This window comes from Cervus canadensis, chromosome 33 (assembly GCF_019320065.1).
Source record: "Cervus canadensis isolate Bull #8, Minnesota chromosome 33, ASM1932006v1, whole genome shotgun sequence".
Taxonomy (NCBI): Eukaryota; Metazoa; Chordata; class Mammalia; order Artiodactyla; family Cervidae; genus Cervus; species Cervus canadensis.
The window spans coordinates 33,287,356-33,299,879 of record NC_057418.1 but is presented as its reverse complement, the minus strand read 5'-3'; the positions used below and the strand labels follow the sequence as shown (position 1 = coordinate 33,299,879).

At 46.3% G+C, this 12,524-nt stretch overlaps 1 protein-coding gene across 2 annotated transcripts in view; it reads right to left on the bottom strand.

The window, feature by feature from the left end:
- Positions 1 to 790: 790 nt before the first annotated feature.
- PACRG (parkin coregulated) overlaps positions 791 to 12,524 on the bottom strand; it is a 509,608-nt gene continuing 497,874 nt past the window's right edge. The window contains exons 5-6 of one of the 2 annotated variants that reach the window (XM_043457379.1): positions 1,167 to 1,287; positions 791 to 891 (exon numbers count right to left, since the gene is read on the bottom strand). In XM_043457379.1, the coding sequence (XP_043313314.1) occupies positions 816 to 891; positions 1,167 to 1,287 (197 nt within the window). In that variant the 3' untranslated portion in view covers positions 791 to 815. Of the gene's footprint in view, positions 1,288 to 12,524 lie in introns of both variants that reach the window. The other variant, XM_043457380.1, reaches the window with a different exon arrangement.

Sequence of the window (12,524 nt, the reverse complement as noted above, 5' to 3'; positions counted from 1 at the left end):
GCAGCTTGCAGGTGCGCGAATTGGGGTCCCTCCCCCCAAAGCTTTCCGAGCTGAGCGTCCCGCACCCTGCAGGCCCTTGTTGGGGTACCTTACACTCACGCTTCTCTTTGGGCACCTTTTCACTTTCTCAGTTGAATGAAGCAGTGCATGCCTTTTTTAAAAAATCTTTTTTAAATCTTTTTTTATTTTAAAATAAAATTCCCAAACAGTGCCCTCAGACTCAGCAAGAGGTGCTATGGGAACCCACCCAACCCACCAGAGGGAGGAGAACTGCAGAGGAAAAGGACTTGGTTTGTTCCCAGGGGCAATCACTACGATGCACCTAAGTCATCTTCAAAAATGATGAAAGGCCCCAAACTGCCTGCCGGGTAGCGTGTTGTCAATTACACCAGGGTCCTGGGGTGCAGATGTCAGACTATGAGGGACAAGGAAGCAAGCTAGCGTTTTAAACAAATCACATGTGCCACGTGGCATTTCATACCCGGCCCACCCCCCTCCCCTGTGCCCCCCTCCCCCAGTATAAGCTGGGAAGCCCTGCAGATTCCCATGGGCCAGAAGCATCAGTTATGTTTATAGCCGAGGTTTAGAACTCGCTAGAAACCGTCCCCCTGTAATGGGGGCATAGATCCCACTGTTTTATCATGTGTCAAAGTACACTGTTCTACACAGCTGCTGGGGAGGTGCTGCTGAATAGGCTCCCGGGTCCACGACCAACACCTATTAAGTAGTGGACCTAAACGCTCCCCTTCCAACCTCTGACATCACCCTCGGGGCAGGCAGACACAATTGCTGAATTGCGTACGAAAATCATAGTTTTATTGTCCATACAACCGAAGGTTTAACTCGGACTCCTGCTTTCTTTCCGAACTGGATAAAGAAGCGATTCTTCTCCTGGAACAAATAAGCACAGTACACTATTGTAATCTAAGAAACAGGCACTATTTATGTATGGGAAAGCCTTGCTCTCAAAGGGCTAACAATCCGAGGGCCCGTGAGCTGCTATTTGGGCAGCTGTGGAAGCGCTGAGCGGCCGAAGTCGCGGATAAGGAGATGCCAGCAGCGGCAGAGACGGGTGGCGGGGAGGACCCCGGGGAGCACCCCTCCGCCCAGCCCAGCTGCCTCCCCGCTAGTTCAGCAAGCACGACTCGTAGGTGGGGACCATGTACTTGATGTTGATGAAGGCGTCTTCGCCACCGTAGCGCTCGAAGGCCTCCAGCGTCTCCTGGATCAAGTCGCCGACGTTCTCCCGCTTCTGCTGGCTGTAGTCGATGCCGTCCCCGGAGTTCACTGGTTCATGCAAACACATAGAGAGGCCCGTTACTGTGCAGCACTTTCCCAAAAAGTCCTATGCATGGGTCTAGGCATTGGTCTCCAAGGCCTATGCCACGAGACGCAAGCATTTAACGTTTGACATTGATGTGGATCAATTAGCATCGGATCATTTGACATGATCCCGGTAGAGTTTCAGGAGTGGTGACCGACCAGAACACAAAGTCCCACTAGAAGGGAGCTGATGAAAGGTCAACAGAGTGTAAACCAAAGTGAGGTGATGAAAAGTCATCTCAACTAGAGACGTCAGGGCGTAAACGAACGCCAGGTGACTTGAGGTTACACCACAGCTCACAAGTTAGGGACTCTCTGTCTCAGACCCGGTAATTACATCAAGAGCATTCTCCCGGACCCTGACTTCTGCAAAGGCCCAAGATGGCCTACTTAGAAGGAAGGGCCAATGGTCAGGCGAGGGTGCTGGCTCTGCGTGGTCGCAGACGGACACGCGGTGCTGCGAGGGGCTTAGTCCGTGCCCACGTCTGGGGCTTGCGTCCGCGGGGTGCACGCTATCTCCTCCAGGTCTTATCAACCATGGTATTCGGCCTCTGCTGGGACCCCTGCCCCTCCCCATCACTGGGGGTGCAGCTGGGAGCAGAGATGGCCTTGCCTGCCATCTCTTCCTCATCTCTTCCTGAACGCCTGGATCCTAGTCCTCAGTTACGGCTTCACAGGGATGGGAGCTCTGCTGATGCTGGGGTCTAAGTCCATGCAGGCCGCCTGCCCCGGGGGTTGGGGGGAGCACCTGGAGGACCCGGCCGAAGTCTCACCGCCCTGAGCCTGGAAGTGACCACTCAGCTGCCTCTCAGACTCTGTGGGAAGGAGTTCCTGGACTGGCCATCCATGGCCTGGGTGGGAGGCTGGGTCTCATGGTCTAAAAGTGTTGATCGCGTTCTATCTAAGAGGTTACCCAAGTGCGTGGGGGTCTGCTTCCATTCAGAGAACAGAAATTCCACCTAATAATAGTCATTGTTGTTTAGTTGCTCAGTCATGTCCGACTCTTTGCCACCCCAGGGACTGTAACCTGCCAGGCTCCTCTGTCCATGGGATTCTCCAGGCAAGAATACTGGAGTGGGTTGCCATGCTCTCCTTCAGGAGATCTTCCTGACCCAGGGGTCGAATCCGCGCCTCCTGCTTCGGCAGGCAGGTTCTTTATCATCTGAGCCACCGGGGAAGCCCCGGAATAGTCATGACGGGCCTGTGAGTTGTATTTCCCACCCGAATTTCTAAAGGTGTCCACACCGCTTGTTCTCCCAGTAAGCGAGTCATCTTTGTGCCTTTGCTGACGCTACCCCACCTGATTCATGATGAAAGCAAAGGGCCACGGGGTGGGCTGAGAGTCTGGGGGGGTGAGGACGAGGGCTCAGACCGGGGACACTGTGGGGAGAGCAGCTACAGCTGGAAAATGTGCACTTTCCCAGATGAGCGTGTTCATTTTATTCAGATTTCAATACAGCGCCCAAAGCTTATCTTGCCTGAATGTGAAAATAATAGAGGGGGGGTGGAAAATGGCATTTCAAAGCTATTTTTCCCCAGTTATTTTGAACATTTTAAAAAAGACGGAGTAATAGTTCAGACCAGTAATAAAGGTAACAATTACAATCCCAGACAGCATAGATAAGCAGTTCTTTTGCTTGATTTTCCCAGAAACTTGTTAGAGAAATAGCGCTGTCTTCTGTAACACAGAGAAAGGACACGGTTCTCCTGATTTGTTTCGTTTGGTGGGGGGTGAGGGCAGGCAGAAATACTACTAATTGTCAGAAAGAGAAAAGTTATGAGTTACACAGCTGGGTTTGCAAAACCATTGTAATGAAGTGGATTTTGCCCTTCTCATGGTGGAAGCCTTTCTGCTGTGATGGGGAAAGCTGGATTTAAGTTAAAGGTTGATTTACAGACTAGCTGATCATCTAAAATATTCATACATGATGGTTGTACAGAATAAACAAGAGACAGGATGTTTGAACAAATAGTTCTTGCCCGGATGTTTTTCAGCTAAAGGTAAACTTTAAAAATATATACAGACAAATACTTAAATAGTTTAAAATAAAAAAAAAGATTCACAGGGTGGCCTGAGAAGAGAGTCAGTGCGGTCAGGATCTCCCACCGAGGAGAACATGGTATCCATCCACATGGGGGGGGGGGGGAGGATTTCCAACAGGAGGAGGTTTTGAGCTGGATTAAGAGAGAAGGGGCTTCCCAGGTGGCTCTGTGGTAAAGAACCTGCCTGCCAATGCAGGAGACACAGGTTCGATCCCTGGGTCAGGAGATGCCTTGGAGGAGGAAATGGCACCCCACTCCAATATTCTTGCCTGGAAAATCTCATGGACAGAGGATCCTGGAGGACTACAGTCCATGGGGTTGCAAGGAGTCAGACACGACTGAGCACACACAGAAAAGAGAGAATGAGGAAGGAGCGTGTGTGTGTGTGTGTGTGTGTGCTGGGCAGGGGTTGGTGATGTGTGTTACAGGGGAGACCAAAAGATGCTAAGGAGGAAGTTCCAAAAGAGAGGAGGGCAAAAGCAACACCGTCCAAAAAAGGTGCAGCAGGAACGGAAACAGGTCACGTGTGTGACAAGGGAGACCCGGGAGGAAGGGGTGTGTGAGGAACAAGGTCGGCTCCCGGGATTCCGAGGGGGGCCCTGAAGGAAGGCCAGCGACAGTGTCTGGGCTGGTCCCGTCCCCGATGACATTCCTGTTGAACTCCCCTGCTCACGAAACAGGTGGACTTAGGGGGCAGTTGGCAGGATGCAGGTTTGCACGGCCCGCTGAGCCCTGGCAAAAATGCCCCAGGCGCACGTGGAAAGTGTAACTGGTGATGGTGCTGAGTTGTGACAGCCTTGATCCAGTTCCTGATGGACAAAGACACGTAAATTAATCACCAATAAATGGTGCCTTTTGTTGGCCTGTTAGTCAAAAGGTCAAGGACTGAATAGATCACGGGACAGACATATTTTCCTGGTGGGAGCAGAGAAGGGTGGGAAAGTCTGCACACAACGGAAAGCTTAACACGCCCTGTTTGTCCCGCTGCCTCCCAGAATGCTATCCTGACAAGCAGCGCTTTATTTCAATAGTGACCTATTCTTACTTCTTAAAAAATATGTAACTGTAGGAGTAAGAAAACTATGTAGCTTTTTTGTTTCTCAGCAGTGCATAAACCAAGTGATAAAAAGAACAGAGCAGAATAACAGTTGCTTATTCAGAAAGGGAGTTGGAGTTGGAATATTCCTGATTGCAGAATGTGTAACTCTGGGGGAGGAAAAAGCCCAACAAAGGAGCCCCGTCCCTTCCTCTGGGCGTGGGAGGGATGACCAGGCATGGTTTAGGGTCAGGCCACATAGAGGGGTAGGTGAGCAGGGCGGTCTCCATTTCAGAACTGCTCTAGAGTCACTTTCTTTGAGAATCTGAGTTTGAGGCGATTAGGTTGAGCTCACCTTTTTAAATACGTACGACGCCGCAGGAAAACACGCTTGTGAGAATAGGATGCTTTAAGAACAACCCAGATGGTTTTGTACAATTGTCACTTCTTGTTAGGAAGATGACATTTCAATTCAGGAAGCTAAGAGTCTATTTTATGTCCGACAGCTGGAAAGATACATTGATGAAGGAAAAGATGTGTTTTATGTATAACTAAACAAACAGGACCTGTAACAACAGTTCAACCCAGACTTTGCATTTCTAAAGGAATACAACGCAGGTAGACTAGAACCAGGGATTCCGTTTCTCCTCTTGGAGGTATTTGTGTGCCGGAGACGAGCTCCTACTGCTTGGAAGTCTCTTGGTTAGGAATTATCGGGTTGGCCAAAAAGTTTGTTTGGGGTTTTCCATAAGCTGGTACAGAAAAACCCCAAGGAACTTTTTGGACAATCCAACATTTTTGAAGACGCTTGTCGTTCTGAACGTTGAAGTGGTTTTGGATTGTGTAGGCAGTATGTTTAAGCGTGGGCAGCCTCCTTTTCTACCTAAGCCAGTTTAAACAGCCCCCACCTGGATGCTTTCTCTTCCTCGGGGCCGTTTTGGTCAGGTATGTGTGTCCCAGGCTTCCCGCTGTCAAGGGCACCCCCCCAGTGAATGAACTCGTGGTTGTGAAGTGACCATCACGCCTTCCCGTCCCGAAGGCACGGCCAAGACATCAGACCCGTTTACCTTCCACACAGGTGCATATCTGCAAGGCAGGCGACCTGGCCTGGCAATGGACATATATCACGGAGGGTTCTGAGGCAACAGTCTCTTAGCATTTTTACAATGTTCACACTGTGTAGAAGCTTTCCTTCTTTTCTTTAGTTACTACTATTACAGGGAAAAGGTGGGGGAAAAAAAGACAAAAAGTGGAAAAGGGACACTTCTGGTGGCCAGAGCGAGGTCTTCGTGAGTTGGTCTCGGTGGCAGCTCCGGCCACTCTGAAGGGTGATGGGCTCTCTGTAGACAGTGCAGGACGAGGCCCTGCAGGGTCATGCAAGACGGCAAAGACGGGGCTCTTGCCTTTGGGGAGCTGGCCGAGGTCCCCGCAGGTCACGTTCAGGCCCACCAGACTGAGTCTGGGCTGCGGACCCAGCCCAGAGCCCCGCGTGGCTGGCCCCTGTCCTGCTGCTCGGACCCAACTGGAGAACGTCCCGAGAGAAAGCGTCTCTGTGAGGGAGGGCCAGGCTTCCAAGGCCCCGAGTCCCAGGACAGGAAGAGCTGCCGAAGGAAGCACGGGACGGCACTGGACGCTCAAGGAGAGTCACGTCCAGATTCAGATTTTTCCGACCCCAGTGTTTTGACCAATACTCTTAAGGATATCCTGGAGAAGGAAATGGCAACACACTGCAGTGCTCTTGCCTAGAAAATTCCACGGATGGGGGAGTCTGGTGGGCTACAGTCCATGAGGTTGCAAAGAGTCAGACACGACTGAGCCACTTCACTTAAGGGTATAGATATTGTTACATGAACTGTAATGCACAAGCTAGAGGGAAATGAAAGTATTATTTAAGGCATCAGGAGTAGGAAGCACACAAATGCTTACTTCAGGCTGCTTATCCAACATACCCGAAGTATCACTCATTCTGTTCCAACAGATGAAATAACCGATAAACTCGACCTATTCCTTCTGCTTCCCAGGTGGCTCAGTGGATTCAGTGGTAAAGAATCCACCTGCCAAGCAGCAGACGCTGGAGACGCCGGTTCGATCCCTGGGTTGAGAAGATCCCCTGGAGGAGGAAATGGTAACCCACTCGGGTATTCTTACCCAGAGAATCCCATGGACGGAGGAGCCTGGCGGGAAGGCAGGAACACGCTGAAGGCTGACTTACAGTCAGTGGGGTCGCACAGAGCTGGCCATGACTTAGTGACCAAACACCACCACCACCTAGCCTCTCTGGTCGTGACTAAGAAAAGAAGGAGGCGTGATCTGGAGAGCAGCAGCGCTTCCGCTGGTCCTGCAGAAGGGCAGGTGGATGTCCTCACACGGTGGACCGGCCGAGTGTCTGCGGGGGAAGGCGCTGTGCCCACCCTGCCCGTCACTCTGAAACCGTCGTGACCGGGGGGCCTCTCAGAGTCAACCTGAAGCCATGCTGAGCGCAATTTTTTAAAAAGTACTAACAGAAGAAACGAAATCATTTCTTTCTGGATCAGAAAAGGCATTTTTTTGCTTTTTGGGTTGTGTTTTGGTTTCTCAAATGTTGAACTAAACTATTTGAAAAGCTTTAAAGTCCAATTGAAAGGGGGTTTCCCTGTTAAGACCCATAATCAGTGATGGCTTTGGCCACAGCTAAAACTGCATACCTTCTGTCGGGGTCTCCATGACGCCATCTGCCCTGGAGAGAGGGTGAGCCCTGGGGCCTGGGTTCAGGTGTCCGCAGGGCGTGTGTGCGGACTCTATTGCAAATATTATTCTTATGTTTCTTGGTGACGCGGAACCATCACAGATGTTCTGTTGGATGATTCTGAACACATTTCCAGCTTGGGGTTTAGTGGATTTGGTAGTTTTGAAATGGAGATAACCCCAAACTGTAATTCTTTGTTTGCACTAGTTGGTATTTAGGCAGAAATGTTAGTTATAGTGGAATAAAACTAACATTTTTCAAAAGATAATCTACTAAAAAGATGACTCATCATTAAAAAGATAGATGATCTGAGAGAACAGCATTGAAATATGTATATTATCACGGGTGAAACAGATCGCCAGCCCAGGTTGGATGCATGAGACAAGTGCTTGGGGCTGATGCACTGGGATGATCCAGAGCGATGAGATGGGGAGGGAGGTGGGAGAGGGGATCGGGATGGGGAACACATGTAAATCCATGGCTGATTCATGTCAATGTATGGCAAAAGCCACTACAATATTGTAAAGTAATTAGCCTCCAACTAATAAAAATAAATGGAAAAAAATCATGTAAATGTTAAAAAAAAAGATAGCTCATAATGTTTATGAATTTATGGTTTCTTTGAATCTTTCGCCTTTTAATTTGAATTAAGGAAGGGTGAGAAGAGACACAGATATATTTTGTTTTTTAAGGAGTTTTTGATTTCAAGACCTAGATTAAATTGTCAACATTTGTTTTGCCAGAAATATCCTATTTGGGGTTTGCTTAGGCCCAATTTACTTTATAGAAATAGCATTACCTGTTTTAGAATAAAAGTGCTTTCTCCCATAAGGTTTGGAAAATTACAGTGGAAACAATTGTAAATTTTAGTCTGATTCTTTCTGGAGATGAGAGAATGGCAGTGGAAGGCAAAAGGGCAAGACAAGTCAGGGCAAAATTCATTTTTTCTACATTGAATAAGAGAAGAAGCCTTTTGGGGAGATGTTTTATCTACTTCTAGAATCCTAAAGAAATGCTTTCACTTTTTTTTTTTTTTTTTAGCTTTGCTATGTCCCTTTGAGGAGATTCATCTTTTTCCACCTTAGTGATAACTTGACTTCATAATCTCTTGGAAAATGACTGTTTTCAACGTACCCTTAAGTCTCACCATATGATGGATATTTCCAGAGTGTTGGTTCATGGTGGATGTGAATCAAAGTTGCAATGGTTTTGCAACCACAAACTTATAATAACCAGAGCATATGTCATACTAGGGATGCCCAAGGGCTTAAACACTCCAAATCTCCTCAGATCTTGTTGACATTAATGAAATTCACAAGATTTCTTTCCTCTGAAGATAAAAGCTTTGAAGCAAGATCTGGATTCCCAGCTGGATGTCTGTCTCTCTCTCTCTCCTTCTGACGCAGGAGCTGGGTAACTAAAGCCAGAGGTTCCTAGCCCGTCATAGTCTTGAAAGTTCAAGAAAAGGTTTTCACGGGGGCACTGATCACTGGTGAAACTGAAGGTACCACAGATCTCGACTTAATCGTGAATTAAATATTTAAGTGCTCCTTCAGACAACTGCCAACTCCTTTCTGAGCAACTGCCATTGCCCAGAGTAGATTTGTTCTGTAGGAAATGAACAATGATAACACTGGGGGTATAGTGATATAGCGGGAAAAAAACATTGAACTTCAAAGGCAAATAACCTACAATGTAAGTTTTCAAACCTTAGCAGCTGCAATGTCCAATAACTTACTAGATGGTTAACTACGGACAGGTTACTTAATTTCTCTGAATCTCAGTTACCTTCCCTATAGAAAGAAAGGATTGAATTTGGGTGAGCTCTGCTCATCCTAACTTTACTTTATATAATACCACAGTACAACTTTGGAACAAGCTTTTAGAAGTGAAGGTTATTCAATAGATGCATTGTATTTCAACTGAAAAGATAATCACAAAGCTACTATATAATCCTTCAAAGTAAGCCACAAACTCGTAAGTACCAAATCCAGCTTTCACATAAGTTCTTAAAAAAAAAAATCCCAAGGGACCAATGTTTATACAGTTAGTTGTCATTTTAAAAGAGAACACTGTCAAAAACTCAAATTATTTATTGACACACTACCAAAAATTATTCCATTCTGCTACTTCAATAAGTCAATATGGATTTTGATTTATTAGAATAAAGACCAAATGTATGGCTTGATTTTATATATATATATATATATATATATATATATATATATATATATATGTTCAGGTGACAGTGATTTGGTCAAGGCCACATAAAGGCAAATTGGATTCATCTCTGATCAATGGCTATTTTGACTTGAAGTTATATTGAGAAAAACAGGTGGGTTCACCAGTTTATCCCTCTTTGGGAAAACTACACTTATAGGTTCAGTCGCCACTGGACTAACCTGAATTCCAAGTTGTGAAGTGGCAGTGTGTCTCTTTTCTTGTTGGCCCACATGATTCAATGAATGTTCAATGAATAACCAATGGAAAAGGAACAGAGTCCTAAGTCCAGCTCTTGTCCCAAGTCTATTTCCTGCTGGCTTATCTCACGGTGGAGTAATAATAACAACAATAATAATACTAGCATCATGTCATTTGAGAGCTAAGAATAGCTAGATGAGCTAGATGCTATTCCTATCCCAGCACAGAGAAGCAACCTCAGGTCAGGGAGGTGAAATCACTTGGGAAAGTGATACAAGCCGTACACGATGCTGGGGTGCTGAGAAGGGGAAGGGGTGGGAGGTGTCTGCAGAGGGACAACAAGAAGGTGATGGAAAGATCCAGAAAGAGCGGTCTAAGCGTCCTCCACCAGCCCAGACAGCGTGCAAGGGACCAAGAACTTGGTCTTTCTAATTCTAGGAGAATTTCAGCCCTGCAGAGAAGGAATGGCATCTGGAGAGCAGGTCTCTGGGAATATACACGTCAGGGGGGATACTGACGGCAAGCAATCAATGCATGCTTCTCAGGGCAGCCAACTGTTCATCTTGGCCTCATTTTTATGCTGCAGACTATTATGCTATCTTTCCTTCCTTATAAAAGCCCTTGAAATAGTGACATCCTTTACCAAGATATGTGCAGGAAGACAAAATGAAGGCTGACTGATTTCAAGGACTGTTTTCCGGGCCGTACGATACAGACAAAAGGAGAAGGGGGCAGCAAAGGATGAGATGGCTAGATAGCATCACTGACTCGATGGACACGGATTTGAGCGAACTCTGGGAGATAGTGGAGGACAGAGGAGCCTAGCGTGCTGTAGTCCACAAGGTCGCAAAGAGGCATGACTTAGTGGCTGAACAACAACACAATACAGGAGGACGATGGGAAAATCCTGGGATACATCTGCCCCTCCCCCTCCCCTCTCTATGAATACTTATGACTTATTTCTAGACCTGTAGGTACTGGTTCTATAGTCTTTCAGAAAAGGGAATCATAGGCTTTAATCTGCCTGAGGCAGGAAAACAGCCTAAGACCACTGTCCAGACTGCCATTGCTACTTGCAGATGGACACCTGGGTAGTCAGACCAGAGGTGGTGGGGAAACCTGTAACTATAGAAGAGTAGGAAGAGGGTGAGACGGTATAAAGGAGAAACATTTTATGACTGTCTGGATGGTCTTCTGATATCCTTTTAAAAAGTCAGATTCAAGCCACAGATATTGGGGAAGTTTACAAATCAAATTTCAAGGTTCCTGTGGTCCATGAAGACGAGGGAAGCCTCTAGTGTTCCTTTAGGAAACTGTACCTTGGGATTCTTGAGTAGTAGCACTTGATTGGACTGAACCCCTGTGTGGAGGCATTCACCCCTGAGCCCTACCTACTGAACCCCTGAGCCCTACCCTCAGGTCAAGTGCTGACTTCACTGGAAGCATGAGCCTGTGTGGGGGCTCAGATCAGGGCTCAGATTCTCCTTGTCTGCATTCAGCTTGCGGTGGGCAGTGAAGGGTGGGCAGTGAAGACCACTTACGGGCAGTGGTCTCCGTAACAAACCCAGGTGCAGAGATTCTCTGGCCCACCCTGGGTTGTAGCTAATAGTCCACTTGGTCTTTCAAACTCTCCTCTTCCTGATTTACCCTGCAGATTGATTTCTAGTCCCTTTCTCTCCTGATTAATAACCGACACCTCCACATTGTATGAGAGACCGAATTCAAATGCCTGGTCCCCAAGCCCTCTGTCTCTATTCTCCCTTATGAAGTCAATCTCATATTTCACTCCTTCCCAAGACCTTCTGCTCCACCAAGACGTGGATTTCTTCCTGGGCCCTCTGGGTATAATTTTCACTCATGTCTTTGAAAACTCCCCATAGGAATATTGTCCCCTCTCCCTTCTGGGTAAGTCCAACCTCACTTCTTTTCAAGGCTAGTTTGGGATTTACTTACTCTGTGAAGTTGACTCCACAATCTTCTTTCTTTTGAATTCCTAGATCTGTGGTCAGTAATCCCTCCATGGCCCTTCTGAACATGTCAATCTAGAACCCTTAGGAAGTCATTTATGTTACTTAGTTTTCCTATATTTTACCACCTCTTGAAGGATAGGATCAGACTACTTATAAACTTTGTTGGCGTCAAATACAAATTGAATATTTGTAAGAGGGATGAATGAATGAATGAATGAAGAAATTATTACTTTTTCTGTTTACTCAATCCAGATATAATATAAGCAAATTCGGTTCTAAATAAATTGTATGTTATATGTAGTCCCACAATTTGCTCAATACCTATTCTTTATTTACTATTTACAAACTTGTGAGTTTTTATCCTGGAGATAGTATTTATGTGGATTCAGGAAGGTTGGGTATAAGCGCTAACAGGGTCTATATAGTTAGATAGCCTTATCTCTTCTCCAAAATCCTCCTTGATTTAAAGTAGAGTTTACTTGGGTTGGGCTTCCCTGGTGGCTCAGACGGAATCCGTCTGTAATGCGGGAGACCCAGAAGATCCCCTGGAGAAGGGAATGGCTACCCACTCCAGTATTCTTGCCTGGAGAATTCCCTGGACAGAGGAGCCTGGTGGGGTCCCGAAGAGTCGGACATGATTGAGAGACTAACATTTCACTTACTTGGGTCACCCTTTAATTTGAGAAGAGAAAATTTTCTTCCTCCAGAATGAAAAAAAAATCGCATTATCTTATTTCATTGAATATCTAAATTTTGCTTAATATAGTTTCTTTCCTAGCTATTAATACATGATAATTCTCAGTCAGGAAAAAAATGATTTAAATTGGAAATACTGATTCCTGCTTTCATGAGTGATGCAACATATTGGAAATAATTTCACTGCTTTTAGACTGATGCCGAAAACTTGGGAATGGACCAGAATGACGGCTGTTATCATGATTTTTCATTTCCAAGAAATATTAATGATACAACCCATCTTTAGTTCTCAATTTTTTTTTTTTTTTTG